This window comes from Vitis riparia, chromosome 16 (assembly GCF_004353265.1).
Source record: "Vitis riparia cultivar Riparia Gloire de Montpellier isolate 1030 chromosome 16, EGFV_Vit.rip_1.0, whole genome shotgun sequence".
Lineage (NCBI taxonomy): Eukaryota > Viridiplantae > Streptophyta > Magnoliopsida > Vitales > Vitaceae > Vitis > Vitis riparia.
Window position 1 is genome coordinate 16,339,932 of NC_048446.1, and position 19,217 is coordinate 16,359,148.

The 19,217-nt window shown below is 29.6% G+C and overlaps 2 protein-coding genes across 4 annotated transcripts in view; both read left to right on the forward strand.

Annotated features, from left to right (window-relative positions):
* The first annotated feature begins 6,822 nt into the window (after window positions 1–6,822).
* Window positions 6,823–13,571, forward strand: LOC117934079 (post-GPI attachment to proteins factor 3-like). 2 transcript variants are annotated; one of them, XM_034855682.1, is made up of 5 exons: window positions 6,823–7,091; window positions 9,658–9,919; window positions 10,012–10,208; window positions 10,843–11,030; window positions 11,361–12,973. In XM_034855682.1, exons 1-5 carry the CDS (start codon window positions 6,988–6,990, stop codon window positions 11,483–11,485), a joined length of 876 nt encoding a protein of 291 aa, XP_034711573.1. In that variant the 5' UTR covers window positions 6,823–6,987; the 3' UTR covers window positions 11,486–12,973. The 2 variants fall into 2 exon arrangements, with proteins under 2 accessions (XP_034711573.1, XP_034711572.1); XM_034855681.1 differs by lacking the exon at window positions 11,361–12,973 and adding an exon at window positions 12,980–13,571 and having other exon boundaries at window positions 6,828–7,091.
* A 1,995-nt stretch (window positions 13,572–15,566) lies between these two features.
* LOC117933023 (valine--tRNA ligase, mitochondrial 1) overlaps window positions 15,567–19,217 on the forward strand; it is a 35,272-nt gene continuing 31,621 nt past the window's right edge. Inside the window, exons 1-5 of one of the 2 annotated variants that reach the window (XM_034854369.1) lie at window positions 15,567–15,670; window positions 15,905–15,976; window positions 16,682–16,744; window positions 16,929–17,098; window positions 17,179–17,251. In XM_034854369.1, coding sequence (XP_034710260.1) covers window positions 15,668–15,670; window positions 15,905–15,976; window positions 16,682–16,744; window positions 16,929–17,098; window positions 17,179–17,251 — 381 coding nt within the window. In that variant the 5' untranslated portion in view covers window positions 15,567–15,667. The remainder of the gene's footprint in view (window positions 15,671–15,904; window positions 15,977–16,681; window positions 16,745–16,928; window positions 17,099–17,178; window positions 17,252–19,217) is intronic. The other variant, XM_034854370.1, reaches the window with a different exon arrangement.

Here is a 19,217-nt window from a genome sequence, read left to right on the forward strand (position 1 = left end):
ACTTAGGGTTAACATAAGTGATTGGTTAATAAGTATTAAGTTTTACCAAAACACCGTGTAACACTCAAAATTATATTATTTTTATACATAAAATAATGGTTTTATCATTTTATTTTGAGTGTTAATTGTTTCCTTATACTTTTGAATATATGCTAAGTCCCAAATAAGGGCAAATAAATCATGTTTTCCTTTTGTTTTTAAAAATTGATTAAAACAAATTTTACTTATTCTCTAAAAATTATTTTCTATTTCATTTTGTTTTTAAAATTTGTTTTCAAAATGTTTTAAATTTATGAATAAATTAAAAATAATAATTTTTAACAACAAGTTTCGGAAAAATGACAATTTGTTTTTAAAAATCAGTTAAAACAACTTTTACTTATTCTCTCTAAAAAAGAATTATTTCACTTTGTTTTAAAAATATATATATTTTTAGAGAATAACGGGTAAACAGTATTATAAAATTTTAAAAATTAAAAAAAAAAACATAATACTGTTTTTAAATCACATAGCAAAACTCACTCTTAATAACTTACACCTCTCTCTTTTTAGCAATAACTCATTTTTTTTCCATTTTGCTTTCATTTCTCTTTATTATTCTCATCTTCTTGCCTGATAATACAATTGTAAGTTTGTAACACAAAGAATCTCTTGATATTTGTAAATAGACTTTTAGGTATTCACTTAATATAATTTAATGGCTTAATTTAAGTTATTAAATAAATTAAACATATTTAATAAAGTAGCCTAATATTATTACTTAAATTCAAAAATAATTTTAAGTATCAAGTAAAAATAATTAACTTATTCCTAATCTTTTATCTCGTTTATGCATGTTTAATGAGAGTATATTTTATAACCATGAATTTTACATTCATAACTCATTTTTTATAATGAATATTTTTGTAGTTATTTTATATGTTTACAATACTTTAAATATAAATATTTAACAAATAAATTTATTATTTAAAATGAGAGAAAAGTGAATATTAGTTAAAATTAATAAGGATGAAATATATTAATTTGATAATTTATAATAAAAGTTTAAGTTAACTTTACCAAACAACTTTAATACTTGAATTAAAAAAATAAATAATAAGTTTTAAGTCAACGACATAAAATCAATTTAACTTAGAGTTAACATAAGTGATTGGTTAATAAGTATTAAGTTTTACCAACCAAAACACACTGTAACACTCAAAATTGTATTATTTTTATACATAAAATAATGGTTTTATCATTTTATTTTGAGTGTTAATTGTTTCCTTGTACTTTTGAATATATGCTAAGTCCCAAATAAGGGCAAATAAACCATGTTTTCCTTTTGTTTTTAAAAATTGATTAAAACAAATTTTACTTATTCTCTAAAAAATATTTTCTATTTCATTTTGTTTTTAAAATTTGTTTTCAAAATGTTTTAAATTTATGAATAAATTAAAAATAATAATTTTTAACAACAAGTTTCGGAAAAATGACAATTTGTTTTTAAAAATCAGTTAAAACAACTTTTATTTATTCTCTCTAAAAAATAATTATTTCACTTTGTTTTAAAAAAATATATATTTTTAGATAAAAACGGGTAAACAGTATTATAAAATTTTAAAAATTAAAAAAAAAACATAATACTATTTTTAAATCACATAGCAAAACCCACTCTTAATAACTTGCACCTCTCTCTTTTTAGCAATAACTCATTTTTTTTTTTCCATTTTGCTTTCATTTCTCTTTATTATTCTCATCTTCTTGCCTGATAATACAATTGTAAGTTTGTAACACAAAGAATCTCTCGATATTTGTAAATAGACTTTTAGGTATTCACTTAATATAATTTAATGGTTTAATTTAAGTTATTAAATAAATTAAACATATTTAATAAAGTAACCTAATATTATTACTTAAATTCAAAAATAATTTTAAGTATCAAGTAAAAATAATTAATTTATTCCTAATCTTTTATCTCGTTTATGCATGTTTAATGAGAGTATATTTTATAACCATGATTTTACATTCATAACTCATTTTTTATAATGAATATTTTTGTAGTTATTTTATATGTTTCAAATACTTTAAATATAAATATTTAACAAATAAATTTATTATTTAAAATGAGAGAAAAGTGAATATTAGTTAAAATTAATAAGGATAAATATATTAATTTGATAATTTATAATAAAAGTTTAAGTTAACTTTACCAAACAACTTTAATACTTGAATTAAAAAAATAAATAATAAGTTTTAAGTCAACGATATAAAATCAATTTAACTTAGGGTTAACATAAGTGATTGGTTAATAAGTACTGAGTTTTACCAAAACACACTGTAACACTCGAAATTGTATTATTTTTATACATAAAATAATGGTTTTATCATTTTATTTTGAGTGTTAATTGTTTCCTTATACTTTTGAATATATGCTAAGTCCCAAATAAGGGCAAATAAACCATGTTTTCTTTTTGTTTATAAAAATTGATTAAAACAATTTTTACTTATTCTCTAAAAAATATTTTCTATTTCATTTTGTTTTTAAAATTTGTTTTCAAAATGTTTTAAATTTATGAATAAATTAAAAATAATAATTTTTAACAACAAGTTTCGGAAAAATGACAATTTGTTTTTAAAAATCAGTTAAAACAACTTTTACTTATTCTCTCTAAAAAAATAATTATTTCACTTTGTTTTAAAAAATATATATATTTTTAGATAAAAACGGGTAAACAGTATTATAAAAATTAAAAATTAAAAAAAAACATAATACTGTTTTTAAATCACATAGCAAAACCCACTCTTAATAACTTGCACCTCTCTCTTTTTAGCAATAACTCATTTTTTTTTCCATTTTGCTTTCATTTCTCTTTATTATTCTCATCTTCTTGCCTGATAATACAATTGTAAGTTTGTAACACAAAGAATCTCTCGATATTTGTAAATAGACTTTTAGGTATTCACTTAATATAATTTAATGGTTTAATTTAAGTTATTAAATAAATTAAACATATTTAATAAAGTAACCTAATATTATTACTTAAATTCAAAAATAATTTTAAGTATCAAGTAAAAATAATTAACTTATTCCTAATCTTTTATCTCGTTTATGCATGTTTAATGAGAGTATATTTTATAACCATGATTTTACATTCATAACTCATTTTTTATAATGAATATTTTTGTAGTTATTTTATATGTTTCAAATACTTTAAATATAAATATTTAACAAATAAATTTATTATTTAAAATGAGAGAAAAGTGAATATTAGTTAAAATTAATAAGGATAAATATATTAATTTGATAATTTATAATAAAAGTTTAAGTTAACTTTACCAAACAACTTTAATACTTGAATTAAAAAAATAAATAATAAGTTTTAAGTCAACGACATAAAATCAATTTAACTTAGGGTTAACATAAGTGATTGGTTAATAAGTACTGAGTTTTACCAAAACACACTGTAACACTCGAAATTGTATTATTTTTATACATAAAATAATGGTTTTATCATTTTATTTCGAGTGTTAATTGTTTCCTTATACTTTTGAATATATGCTAAGTCCCAAATAAGGGCAAATAAACCATGTTTTCTTTTTGTTTATAAAAATTGATTAAAACAATTTTTACTTATTCTCTAAAAATTATTTTCCATTTCATTTTGTTTTTAAAATTTGTTTTCAAAATGTTTTAAATTTATGAATAAATTAAAAATAATAATTTTTAACAATCGGGAAAAATGACAATTTGTTTTTAAAAATCAGTTAAAACAACTTTTATTTATTCTCTCTAAAAAATAATTATTTCACTTTGTTTTAAAAAAATATATATTTTTAGATAAAAACGGGTAAACAGTATTATAAAATTTTAAAAATTAAAAAAAAAAACATAATACTATTTTTAAATCACATAGCAAAACCCACTCTTAATAACTTGCACCTCTCTCTTTTTAGCAATAACTCATTTTTTTTTTTCCATTTTGCTTTCATTTCTCTTTATTATTCTCATCTTCTTGCCTGATAATACAATTGTAAGTTTGTAACACAAAGAATCTCTCGATATTTGTAAATAGACTTTTAGGTATTCACTTAATATAATTTAATGGTTTAATTTAAGTTATTAAATAAATTAAACATATTTAATAAAGTAACCTAATATTATTACTTAAATTCAAAAATAATTTTAAGTATCAAGTAAAAATAATTAACTTATTCCTAATCTTTTATCTCGTTTATGCATGTTTAATGAGAGTATATTTTATAACCATGATTTTACATTCATAACTCATTTTTTATAATGAATATTTTTGTAGTTATTTTATATGTTTACAATACTTTAAATATAAATATTTAACAAATAAATTTATTATTTAAAATGAGAGAAAATGTGAATATTAGTTAAAATTAATAAGGATAAATATATTAATTTGATAATTTATAATAAAAGTTTAAATTAATTTTACCAAACAACTTTAATACTTGAATTAAAAAAATAAATAATAAGTTTTAAATCAACAACATAAAATCAATTTAACTTAGGATTAACATAAGTGATTGGTTAATAAGTATTAAGTTTTACCAAAACACCCTATAACACTCAAAATTGTATTATTTTTATACATAAAATAGTGGTTTTATACGTAAAATGATAGTTTTATCATTTTATTTTGAGTGTTAATTGTTTCCTTGTACTTTTGAATATATGCTAAGTCCCAAATAAGAGCTTATGTGTGTTTTCAACTGGGACATGTCATAAAAGAGAGATAAAAGGTTCACTTGACACGATTTCATAAAAGTGAGACTACATTTGATTTTTGAAAAGTACTAAAAAAAGAAAAAAAGTTGTCAAATAAAATTATTCTCTTACGTGTGATTTCATTGTGAAAAATACAAAATAAATAATCAAATTTAATTAAAATATTATACATTTTAAAATTATTTAATTTTTACACAAAAAAATATGGAAATTTGAAATAATATATAAAATAATTTATAATTTATAATTTATTTTTTATTTTCATTCACTTTTTCTTTTTTCTACTTTTCCTCTTTATTTTATTTCTCTCACATTTCCCCTCAAATTTGATAGGAAAGGTGTAGGAGGCTGATGAAAGCAGGGATGAGTGTATAAGGGAAGCCAACACAATAAGCACTAATGGAATTAATAAGAAAATATGCCAAGTATAGCAGCTCACATATGCTTAAGATGAATAATGCCATTACACACGACCAAAGTTTGTTAAGTATAGAGAATACCTATTATTACTAACTTCCATTAAGAGTGACTCAATTTATATGAAATATATGAACATTTTAGGATTTTACTTATAAGTTAAAGTCATTAATAATTTTGACACAAACTCAATATTTTTTCAATGTTGATAGACAATGCAATGAAATAGTTTAGTGAAGTCATGATTACTTTATAGTTTTACATTATAACTCACCTTGGGTTTTGTCAAATGTGTTACCATATACACTAGTACACCTGTTATGGAAAACTCACCTTGATGGCTAAAACCAATCATTTAATTAAGGAGATATTGTACTATAGTTTATAATGGGTTGCTTAGGCCCATACGCCAGTTGTAAATAAGTCATTTAGTACTTCTAAGAAATTTATGACTTGGATGTTCTATGTAACTCATTATGCACTTAAGCAATGTATAATGTAAGGAATATAGACCAGAATACTCATGAACTACAGTGCATGGAATGAGAATGATTAAAAACGAAACTAAAAATTTATTAATAAATAATAAATCCTTAATTTTGTTACAATATGTAATATTTTTAAGAACTCTATCATAACAAATACATGTTACAAGAGGTGATGATAATTAAGGATGACAATAAGGTCAGTTTTTCTCTATACTCACTTTATCCCACCCCTAATGGGACATGTTTGGGATAAAGATAACTAGAGGGTGGGTTTGAGAATTTTTTTAAAACCTAGGATAGGTTCAGGGCGGGTTCGAGTATTACTTAGTCTCACCTTGTCCCATCATAATTATATATAATATTAAATAAAAAAATTATTTTAGTTCATTTTTTTTCAAAATTTTTCAATTTCTAATATTACTCTTCATAAAAATAAATTAAAAATATTTATATATATTTATAAGTCATATCAATTGTTAATAAAATTTAAAAATCAAAAATAATAATTGAGAAGGAGTGGGTGGGTATGTAAATTTCCTACATACATTCGTTTATATATATATATATATATATATATATATATATATATAAATAAACGAGAGGAGTCGGGGATAAGGTGATTAAATTCCTCTTTGCCTAGTAGATAGGCATCGGCTTTGAATCAATCATGGGACACATAACAAATGATTGAGACAAAAAGGTGATTGGAAGACCTTTGAATTCAAAATGGGTCGTTCCTGTGAAAATGCCATGTAGTTGGCTGATTAAAACCCATAAATAGAATTGCCCCCAAAGTGAACGTGGGAATCTTGTTTGAGAGAGTTGGGAAAAGAGGTCTCTGTAATTTTTGCCGTCTTTGTCTCGTCTTATCTCTTTTTTTCCTTGCTGTTGGAGGGCTTAGAGGACTTCTAAGGCAGCACATTTAGAAAATTTTAGGGAAAAATTCGTAGGTGTGATAAAAAGCTTGGCCAATCAAAGACCCAACAGGAAAGATTCGCGGTGGGGTTGGGTCCGACCACCCAAATGGGCTCGTCCAAACGACACCGTATTCAGAGCAGTGTGACTTCAGGGAAATGTCGATGATGTTTTGGGAGCAAAAACTGAAAAACCACGTGACACAGTATGGTCCCATCCACGTTTCAAGTCATGATTCGTGAATCACCTCTTAAAACCCAGCTTCTAGGAGATTCTGGTCCACACTCATCGCGACCCACCAAAACTTCTCTCTCCATCTCATCTCTGCGCGCCCAAGCTTCTTCAGCCACGATCATGTAGATGGACTTCAGTCAATCGCAACTCAACTAGAATTTCAATCTCTAGGAATCTCGAAATATTCTCTCTCCTATGACTTTCATGGCGCAATGTCATTGGATCGCTCTCTCCTTCGCTCTCTCCTTTCTCGTTCGCGTTCTCAACGCTAGTGCCGGCGATTCTGATCCACTCTACAAGTAAATTCCCCATTTACTTATTTTTTATTTGATATTTTTTTTTGTTTGATTCGGATTTATTGTTTAATTTGATTTGCTTTATTGTGGGAATCTCATAGTGATTTTACCGTTCTGATTGTGTCCAAGTAGAAACCAAACCTAGATTTTCCGATAGCATGAGCTATGTTTGGTTGCTGAAAAAATGCAGTAAAAGGAAAGAAATTGAAGTTTTGAATGTTTGATTTTTCATCACTTGATTGGTTGCTTGTAATATTAATCTCACCGTGATAGTTCTGTTTGTCTGTGTATCAGTGGATGTATAACCTGGATTTTTTTTTATTGCATATGCTATGTTTGATTGCTGAAAATATTTAGGGTGAAAGAATGTAAACTTTTGACTATTTGATGCTTCGTCTGTGGTATTAATCTCAGAGCAAATGTTTAATTGTGTATTAAACAGAACTCAGATTTCTGATAGTAATACTACTTTTGGTCGCTGAAAAATGCAGAAAAATGAAAAAAAAAAAAAAAAAAAAACTTTTTGAATGTTTGATTTTCCATTACTATATTGTGTGTGTTTTGTAGTATTAACCTTACAGCGATTGCAGTGTTTGATTGTTCATCAGTGGAAACAAAGACCTGGATTTATGATAGCTTTTGCTTTGTTTGATTGCTGAGAATATGTAGGAAAATGAAAGAAATAAAATATTATAGATTTGATTTTTCATTACTTAACTATGTCGTATGTGATATTGATCTTACAATGATTCACTGTTCTATGGTGTATCTGTGCAAACAAAACCTAGATTGTGATAGCAAATGCCATGTCTTTTCCTGCTATGAAATAGCCAGAAAATGAAAGAAACTAAAATTTTTAATCTTTGATTTTCCATTGCTCAATTGTTTGATTTGTGGTATTACCCTTACTGTGATTTTGCTATTTGATTGTGTACCAGTGGAAACAAAACTTAGATTTCTGATAGCAAGTGCTATGTTTGGTTGCTGAGAAAGAAATTAAAAGGTTGAATGGTTGATTTTGCATTCCTTGGTTGTGTGGTTTTTGATATTAATCTCACACAGATTATGCTGTTTGACCGTGCATCAACCAAAACATAACCTATATTTCTGATAGCAAATGGCATGTTTGGTTTATGAAGAAATGTGGGAAAAGAATGGAAATTAGAATTTTGATTGTTTGATTCATCATTAGTTGGAGACCTAGAAAATAAAAACTCTGTTCTAAATTTGCTCTGTGCAGCTTTTGAGTTAAACTTTAATCCCCTGTCAGTATAAACTAAAATTTAAAACATTCACAATTTTTAGAGGTCAAGTGAAACTCGAACTTATAGCAAGGATTATTCAACAACAGTGATTGAGTTATATTCATCATTTGTCAATGTTGCAATATCTTTTCACTTTGAGCACTTACTTTTAATGTCACATCACTTTGGAACCATTTGAAGAGAATCCTTCATGGTCATAGACCCAAATGGCAACAGTTCTCTTTTTAATCACGTCAAAAAGGGTTTGGATTCTATTTCCTTCTTAAAAATGATATATTTGAACCCAATGTTGTTAAAACTTGTATGAAGTTTTCATTGTCAACTGATCTTCTCAAATAAATAAATGAATGATAAAATTCAGAGCTTACTGTTCCAAATGTTTAAATGCTATTTGGTAATCAATCATGGCATTTGGTATAAGAGAAGGAATTCCATCATGTTTACACATCAAGCAATAAAACTTCTTAAAGATAATTTTTATTTTCCCATGAATTTCTCAATTTTTTATTTTTTTATTTTTTTGATGAGTAAAGAAGCAAATTTGTATTAAAAAGAGACACCAAAAGTGCGACTTGAGTTATACAAGAACAAAACACCCACCGCCGCTTCCCATAAACTTCTTAAGTACATGCTATAGTGAAGAAATCCTTACATATTTCATACTTTCACAAATGGATGAATTCTTCATCTCCTTATTCCTCAACTCACTGCAACATTCAAGATGTTTGACAACATTTCTCATTGAACCTTGTTAGGAAACTCATTTCATAACCTCCAGTTCTTACCAATATATCGTGGCACAAGATTCATAAATCCAGTTGTGAGACACATTCATGAAGTTGAAGTCTTTCTTCAAATTATTTTTCATGTAAATAAATTTCCACTCAATCTTTCATTATTGCTGGTGGTGAAACCGATTAAAATCGTGTTTCCTTTATACCACAAAACATTCTAAACAAACATCCTCCATAAAACTAAAGTATAATTCATTAGTGGAAATCATTTAAGTAGTCGTTTTACATTAAAGTACTCAATTAAATTTCAAATTAGAAAAATTACTCCAACTTTGTGAAGCTGATAAGAAAAATTGGAGTTTATTTTTCCATTCTTTGTCAAATGGGTATTTAGGACCTCATTGAGATGCCTCCAGAGTGTAGCCTCTCTCTCTCTCTCTCTCTCACACACACACACACACACACACACACGCACAAACACAAACACACTCAAACACACACACGGAGATACTCCATCATCATTATTATGAACTTATAATCTTGATTACTCAAACTTTCTGGATTTGCCAGGGCATGCATAGAACAGTGTGAGAAGACTGGATGTGTCGGGGACAAGTGCTTCCAACACTGTAAACTATCTTCTGATGGGAATCCTATTGGTGGTCCATGGTATCTGCAAGAACCGCTCTATCTGCGGTGGAAGCAGTGGGATTGCCGCAGTGATTGTAGGTACCACTGTATGCTTGCTAGGGAAGAAGAAAGAGAGGAACTTGGTGACAAGCCTGTCAAATATCATGGAAAATGGCCATTCCGGCGTGTATATGGAATTCAGGTCTTTATATTTTACTTACATCGGAACTTAGGTTGATTCTTAAATGTATGTACAATATACTTATTTTGAATGAGTGTTATTCATGTTCTCAGGAACCTGTTTCTGTTGCTCTAGCCACACTCAATCTTGCTATGCAATTTCATGGTTGGGTGTCATTTCTCATCCTTCTTTATTACAAGTTGCCTTTAAGGCCAGATAAGAAGACATTCTATGAATATACTGGCTTATGGCATATCTATGGGATCTTAGCAATGAATGCCTGGTTCTGGAATGCTGTTTTCCACAGTCGGTGAGCAATTCTCTGGGATTCTTCCCTTTAGTCTGCTGGTTTAGTTATTATCTGTACTATCATAATTAGAGAAAGTTGTGGGCTCAACCTTTCTCCTCAAAGTACAATTACTTTTAGTTTATTTTATAGACAAGAAAATGTAAGGATCTAAAGTGGCCCTGAAAGTTTTACAAAATGGGGAAAAGATTGGAGTTGGACCCTTAGACCTACTTAGACAAAATCTATTAGTCATTTTGCGTTTTGCATGTCCCTTCTAGTAGTATATGAAATTAAGGAGAAAAAAGTTATATTTCTTTATGTATAATGGCTTGCTACCAACCACCCCTGGTCTGGAGAAAAACACAACACTTGTAATGTATGTACTCCCACAAAAGGGAAAAAAACTAGGGATTGTTGGCATCGCAATTACACAAACCTCAATATTAGTTTTGGGGAACACCATGCCTCGAGTTTCCAAGTGAGTGAATAAATCACGTATGAAATGTGATTCCTAAAACCATGGGTTGGTATTAGCTAAATTTGTTTGTTTTGTACTATTATTATTATTATTTATAGTTATGATTATTGTTGTTACTGCAATTACTATTATGATATATTTTTTTTTTGTGGCATCTTCTAACTAAATTATTTTCAGAGATGTGGATTTGACAGAGAAACTAGATTATTCTTCTGGGGTGGCATTACTTGGATTTACCCTTATTCTGGCCATACTGCGAGCTTTCAATGTGAGAGATGAGGCTGCCAGGGTCATGATTGCTGCTCCACTGATGGCTTTTGTGACTACCCATATCTTGTATCTGAACTTCTACAAACTTGATTATGGTAACCCCTCTTCCAATATCCTCCATTTGTTGAACTTATGCAGCATTGTACATCACTGTACAAAACTACCAGCACAATTACATTTAGTTATGGAATATTGCCTTGAATATGATATGTGCCAACATAGCACAGACTCTTCTATTATTTATCAAAAAAAAAAAAGGGCAGAGACTCTTCTATCTGGACCACAATTTTGTGTGGTCCCAAACTACTTTAGTTGGATATATGTATGCTTGAGATTGGCTGTACAAACTTCTTTTGGCACTTTTCTCTATCTATGGCCATTTCTGTTATGTCTTTTCTAATAATCATTGTTTTTTTTCTTTGGAGAGCCTCTCATCCTCCTCATTGAACATTCAACTTTGAGCATTTCACTTACGGGTTTTGGTAGTGGTCCCTGTTGCACACAACTAAACCATCTTGTCTATCTCTCATCTTGTCTTCCACTAGTATGACGTCTACTGTCTTGCTGGTGCGTTAATTTTTCATTCTATCCCAGACATATTGTGCTGTGCATCCATTTCAACATCCTTATTTCAGCTTTTACTGACTTTGTCAACAACTTTATAGAAGCAGATAGGGTGGGCATAACTTGGTTAGAGAATATGTATCCATGTTGGAAGCCTAAAGCTAAGCTCATGGTTTGAAAGAAGTGTTCGTGATAGTATTCGTATCCCTTGGTTGCTTTATTTGTTGGAATTTAATTGTTAATTTACATTTGAAAGTGGGGAAAATTTGAGTTAATGTAGTAGGAACTGTTTTCAGTACTGTGGGGAATTATTTTGCAGTTTACTTGTGTAGCACTGTAAGATTTACACCACTTCAGCATTGGACTGCTAATTGCTTTTGCATCTTTTTTTTTTCTTTTCTTAAGTTTTAAGTTTGATGTAAGGGCTAGGGTTAATTGTTATTATGTTAATTTGGTTCTTAGACTATAGGAGGGTTGCAATACCTTGGGTTAGGTCAACCGAGATCTGTAGTTGTAAAGCTTATTTAGAAGCTGTGATTCTCTCTCTCTCTCTCTCTCTAAACCTATTTATTCTGATAGGGAAAAATGATATAAATAGGCTCCCTATACAGAAAAAAGGGAGTGCAACTCTCTGGTGCTTGAGACTATCAATTACTTATTTTTCTCCTTTTCTCTTAATCTGTTTTTAATTATACAGTGTTTAGTGGCTGAGACGAGCACACGTTGAGCAATCAAAATAGTTACCAGAATCCTAATTCTAAATCCTCTTACAAACTCCAGTCCATCCTTAAACAAGTCTACAGCAAAGCTTAACCTTAATCTCCTGTTACACTGCTGGATTTTGAAAGACCTTACCAGAATCCTAATTTCTAAATCCTTTTTTCCCTATTTCAGTTCAACCTTAAACATATCTATGGCAAAGCCTGACCTTGTTCTCTTGTTATTTTGAAAGATTTTGCATTAGTTAAAGCTTGCTTGGCAATTATAACCTGTAAAACAATCTATGGAATTGATATTTTCTTGGCATAGCAAACTTATATCATCTCCATAAAGAAAAAAAATGCATGACACAAACTAATTGTAGCAGCTTATGACATTGTCTTGATGATTATGTGATTTTTTACATCAATGGGTTTGATATTACATCTTCAAGAGCACTCTAAATAAGGATAAACCAGTCAAAATAATTTATTTAACTTGGTAATTTTCCTTATTATAGGTGTGCATGGATTCTAAAATTTCTCATGTATGCCCAGATTTATCTTCACTTTTGTTACCAAACATGTGGTTTAACTTGTATTTATACACCAGATGTTTAGGAACTTTTACTGTCTGCCACTGTCTCCTCTAGTGATATCCAAGGACTGGTATATTGCAATTTGGTCCGGATTTGGAGGATACCAAAATACAGACATGAAATTTTGTTTTGTTAATATGAAGTTGTAGGAAAATGGTCTGACTCCAATAGAAAATATTGCAGGTTTGAACATGAAAGTGTGTTTGACCATGGGCATAGCTCAACTTCTTTTGTGGACAGTGTGGGCTGGTGTCACTCATCATCCATCACGCTGGAAGTTGTGGGTGGTAGTTGTGGGAGGAGCTTTAGCCATGTTCTTGGAAATATATGATTTTCCACCCTACTGGGGATTTGTGGATGCCCATGCTGTTTGGCATGCCCTTGCCATCCCTTTTACCTATCTTTGGTGGAGCTTTGTCAAGGATGACAGCGAGTTCAGAACATCAGCTCTCATGAAGAAAGTGAAGTAGCATCGCTTGACCCGCATCTTGTATGACTTGCTCACATCTCTGCTAATTTGTAAGAAAACCTTCTCCTTTTCCTCATGTGCATGCTTTGCATGCTATGATGGTCCCCTCCTTCTACTTTCAGTTGGTGAAAGTCAAGACTCTTGTTTGTTGGCTCTCGTTTGTTTTCCCACGGAATGTGCTAAATTCAGTTCTGTGATGGAATGTACATTTCAGACAACTCCATTTTGTGTAATTTTTCATTCAGTGTATAAAAGGAATTGCAATCACCAAGTGGAATAAAATCTTCTGTAAAATTTTTGATGTTCTGTTGTTGTTATCTGGTTTAGAGAAGCTATAATTGATATGGGCTACATCCGTACATGTAACATTGAATCAATTTATAGAACAATACTGCTCTGGACCAAGCCGTTGGCCCTTTCCTGGATGAGTAGAAAAATGTTTCAAGATTTGGTATGGGAATTAGTCCAGACATCAGACTGTAACCCCACAATTGCCTGTCCGGGAGACTTCTCAATGCAGAGAAAAACGATGCCAGCTGCGCTGCCATTGGGTGAAGAATCGCATCTCCTTTTCCTGGGTGGCCTAACTTTTACCATTGATAACATTGACAGCCTGCCTAATCAGTGCTAAAAGTAAGGTTTTCTAGGTGCCTTCTAGCATTGATTCTCTAAATGCCCTTTTTATCACTGCCCAATAAATTTAATTGTGTGCTTGATACAAAAATACTTTAGAATGTGATAAATTTGAGGAATATGCTAAGGTATCTATTCGGTAAGTATCAAAATTATAACATCAGATGATAAAATTTAGGTTGTTGGATGAAGGACTCATATATAATATATATTAAGTTTTTATCATTTTTTTAGACATTTTTGTCTTCTGAAATTATCATCATTTCACTCCAAAATCCTACATTTTCCTGTAAAAATCAAATAAATGTAACATTAATCTTTTCCTTTTTGTTTTTTTTTTTAAATAAAGACTTCAATTTTCTTTTTCAAAATATTATATTATTACAATGATTATAGAAAAAATAATGTCAATTGTTGGAATTTATTTGCATTGAAAAACCCATGATGTCATGAAATGAATCAATTTAAAGAAAGAAAAGAAAAAAATTAGGCCTAAAAGCATCAATGGTGATTGGAATGAAGAGTAGATTTAGTGTGCCTTTTCAATACTATGTCCAAACCTAACAAAAATAAATGGAAGCAATTCAAAAGGGGTACATATTATGGACCATCCCTTGTCCTATTACATTATCCAAAAACATCTAAAATATTTGTAATAATTTCATTTTACGGAAGCTTTAAGAATAGGTAATTACATAAATATATACCAAATTTTAATGAGTGAAAAAAAATTATTTCACAGTTATATAAACAAGATATAACTATTAAATTCTCTGAACGTTTTATCTCCCTCACCTCATCGAATATTTCACATTCTTCTTTACATTTATATTCGGTCCATAAAGTTTTTACGAGTTAATTTTCATCTCATAAATTTTTAATTTCATCACCTAAAATATTTATAGAAATATTTATAATAACTTTCATTGTTTTATAAGGTAATCTAATACTATAATATCATATAAACTTATGAAATATTATATAAAAATAAATTTATATTAATTAAGAATTTTACACACTTTATAATAAATTTACATACAAAATATTTTTTAAAAACTCTCACCAAAATTAAGTCGGTTCTAGAAATCAATGTCATATGTCAATATGTTTGATACAACATTTTTATTCAAATCATATTATGTAGACATTTTTTGTAGTTCCATATTTAAAGGTAATAAAATGATTAAATTTCATAGTAAATAAAATTTTCAACCAATAAAAATCTTGTATGTTTTAAAAATTTTAATAATTTTCCCACTAGTTAAATCATTTGGAAAAAAAAAATCACTTTAAAAAAAGTTTACAAATTTCGTAACATTTCTAAAAGTTTGTCTATCATAATCGATTGAGATGGGATGAGACCTGTAGTTCAAAATTAGCATTTTAAATAAGTAATTGATTGAGATAAAAATTAAATAAATTATTTTTATCTCTTTCTTCTCTCAATTTTTTGAAGAAAGCTTTAGAATTTTTTTTTTGTTTGCATTTTTTAAAATTATTAAGTTGATTTGATTTTTTTTATATAAATTTTAAGCAATAATATTAGATTATTATATATATATATATAAAATACTAACTCAAATTAAGTCATTAAATAATTAACATTTTGGTGGAGCATTTGGCCGGATTTTCCAAATTTCTCCAAAAGAAAGATGGGCCAGGCCGAGCCCGTTTTGGGGTCCTAATAATCTTCTTCTCTGAGCTTGACCTAAAGCATTCCACAACATACAGGGACACTGAGAGCCGGCTCTGCCTCCACGCTGAAAAACATGGTAAGTGATGAACGCTATTTTTGTTGTCTGATTAGTATTGATTTTCTCACTTTTTCCCTTCTGTCTGGCTTCCGAGAAATTGTGCCAAGGAAATGGACTGGAATCTAATAAGATTCGGGGATGAATTGGCTGTTGAAAAATTTATTTTTTACTATCTATCTTGGCATCCAAACGGGGCTTACGGTTTTATTGTTATTTATTTATTTATTTATTTTTGTTTTTTGATGGGCGAAGGACTCGCAGGTGGAGACAGAGGCAAAGCCAGATATTGAGGACCCTGAGAAGAAGAAAAAGAAAGAGGAAAAGGTTTGCTATGCCTGTGTATTAGAATGATATTTTCACCATTTTGTTCTATCTTGACTTGGAATAGCTAATATGAATTTTGCTATGTCTATGATAAGACTTATAGATGTGATGAGTTGATAGCAGTGCTCTGTAATCTAATGCTAAAGACGATTTTTTTTTTCAGCTATAATATGAGAATGTTACTCATAGTTTAGTTAGTCTCTTCAATTGGAGTTGTTGAATTCACTTTAATAGATTGTTTTTCATATCAACTAGAGCATTTGCATTTTCAACTGTGTTTGATTTAGTTGGATTCTCAGGTAGCCTATCAAAAATTAAAAATGAAAAAGATTCAGCTCTCGGTTGATCTTTCCTTTCTTGGTGTTTTAATTTTCTACATAAATTTCACTCACTTCCCCGAGGTTTGAGCTAAATAAACTTAGCCTCTGTAAGTTTGAAATTTCATCAAATACCCCTCTTATTTTGAGTCGAAGAGAAGGTGAGTGAATACTAGATAAAAGGGTAAGGAAGGTATTTGATAAAATTCTAAACTAATGATGACCAAATCCATTTAGCCCAAAACCTTAGGGACGATGAGTGAAATTAACCCTAATTTTTTTATTTTATTGCGTGACTCATGGTTCTTTATTTATTTGCCTTTTTATTTTATGTTGACAATAAATTTTCTTTTTACCATTTTATTTTTCTGTTTTTGTTGTATGGTAGGCAAAAGCAAAGGAATTGAAAAAACTCAAGGCTTTACAAAAGGCGGAGGCAGCCAAACTTCAGGTAGTAATGATAGCATAATTTGTAACATTCTGGTGGTTTTGGTTATTATTGCTGCTCTTTCATGTGCTGCTTTCTTTATCTGTATGATGATGATGCTGATGAAGGGCATGAACAATAAACAATTCTCAGCTTGTCTCTTTTGAGTAGTAATGCTCTTCTCGATCTGTGTTTTCACACATTGCAGGCACAACAAGCATCGTCAAATGCCTCAAAAAAAAGTGAGAGGAAAATAAAGCGGGATGCTGAGGAAGAGAATACTGAGGATTATATTCACCCAGAAACACCTTTTGGTGAGAAGAAACGTCTTTCTCGTCAGATGGCAAAGCAATATAGTCCAAGTGCAGTAGAGAATTCGTAAGTATTGCCTTCCCTGTGCAAAGTTAACCATATTTGTATCCTCTGCGATCCTTATGTTCTATACTTTGCTTGTTTAGATGGTATGAATGGTGGGAAAAATCAGGCTTCTTTGTGGCAGATTCTAGCAGCTCCAAACCGCCATTTGTGATTGTGAGTCTCTTTTGAATCTTTGGAAGTTTATTGCTGGAAGTGGAAGTGTTTCATTTATTGAATTTATAATTTAAGGTGGGAGAAGAAAGTAACAAGGAGTATGTACTCAGATAGGGAAATATCTCTGACTGAACATTATCTATATACACCCTGGGTTAGGTAGAATATCAGTTAGACTTATGGGATCTTGAAGTGTGTGATTGACAACTGTGAATTGTTAGAGTGGAACTCAAAGAATTAGTTTTCTGTTTTCTTTCTTACAAGTAGGATGATGCATTTTTTTCCATCCAAAAATGATAGAAAGCTAATGGTTGTATTCATTCCTGTTAGCAGAAAAGTATTGACTTCTGTCAAATGCTTTGATTTTTTTTCCTTCCATATTTCTGCTATAATTTTGTAATAAAGTGTTACTTTGCTTGTCTGAACTTGTATTTTATTTTGTTTTATTTATTTTTTAACCGTTTAGGCTGACTGTTGATGTCATGCCTCAAATCAAACTGCTTTTGGATCTTTCAAACAGGGATTAGAAATATTAGATAAAATTTGAAGGCATATCAAATTGGGATAATAGGAAGGAAAATCCCTTCTTGCCTCTTTAATACATCAATCAGAATTACATTAGTTGAATTTGGTTGGTGTAATGATATGTTCTCATTGTTGGGATTTGTCCTTTCTACATAAAAAGTTCAATTAGATTTAAGTAATCATCTTGTTGTTGGTGGCGTGTTGAGTAAAAGAGGATGTCAATCATGAGAAAGGTAAAGTGTCGAACTTTGAGGATATGACAGAGCAACTTGAGAAAAGATGAGGTTTGGAGAACTTGGTAGTGATCCCAAGGATAATTTTAGAAGTTTAGGGCTTGAGATGGATAAGGAATCATGAGCAGAGGTATTAGCGAGCAAGATTCATAGGGACTAATATTTAGTAATTTTTAGTTTTCCCTTGCAAATGGAGAATGAACTATTTTTGGGATTTTATTTTGATGATTGTCCAACCCTTTGGCATTGACACGTCCTCTAAACATTGTTATTTTACTTTCAACCATAGGACTAGAACAATTCCTATACGGTATGGTTGGGCTAAATTGTACATTGGAGAGGAGCCGCTCTCCCTTATAGGCTTCTTGGAGTGGTTAGCCTCCACTTAGGGGTGGTGTGTTTTGTTCTGTCTGGTTGGGAGGCCTTAGTCGCCTCGTATACTCCCTGTATGCTTTGCGGCTCTTTTGCCTCCTGATAATATATTCTGCGTTTACTTATCAAAAAAAAAAAATCCTATATGGTATGGTTTATTTTCTCCTGCTACTGAAGTAAAATCCTAAAACCAATCTTAAGTATTCGATATGGGAAGTTGGGCCTACTACAAGTGTGTCTGAGTTTATATAGAACCTCCAAGCTTTGCGTCCAACTTGATCAAGCATGTCAAAATCAGAAGTTGTTCCTAGTCGAACCTCCAAGGACAATCCATGGAAACAAATCTTATTCTTGTTAGTTTGGAAATTGATTAAAGAGAAACATATCCCTTTTTGGAGCCTTTATGAGAAGGGACAATCAGGACAAATGGTTATTGACAATGTATTTTATCAAGTTGGCAATTTTGTTCCTTTCTTATAAATTATATACGACTTTCTTCCTTGGGTCTTATCTATCTCAAGACAACTTTAAACTTCATCAAATTCAAATTTAGGTTACTTGAAGTTGTAAAATTTAAGGTAAGTATGCATCTATGGTTGGTGAAGCTTTTGGAATGGCTAATACAATAATTTAGGAAGGGTATACTTTATATTTCCTAATTTGGTTTCTACTATGTTTTTAATTCCAAAAATTATTTTTAGTAAGTTTTAAAATTGTGTTTATCTCTAAATTGGTATTTGATTTTAAAAAGGATTTTTGGAATGTTTTAAAATTCGGAAACTCTTCATAATTCTAAAAAGAGTTTTATAAATATAAATAGAGATATTTTATTGAAA

What these genes read in the sequence shown, in the direction of transcription:
- LOC117934079 (XM_034855681.1), top strand. Translation starts at nt 6,988, where the DNA reads ATGACTTTCATGGCGCAATGTCATTGGATCGCTCTCTCCTTCGCTCTC. An exon ending in AATGCTGTTTTCCACAGTCG is followed by an intron (nt 10,209 to 10,842) that starts GTGAGCAATTCT and finishes AATTATTTTCAG; the next exon opens with AGATGTGGATTTGACAGAGA. An exon ending in CTTCTACAAACTTGATTATG is followed by an intron (nt 11,031 to 12,979) that starts GTAACCCCTCTT and finishes AAAATATTGCAG; the next exon opens with GTTTGAACATGAAAGTGTGT.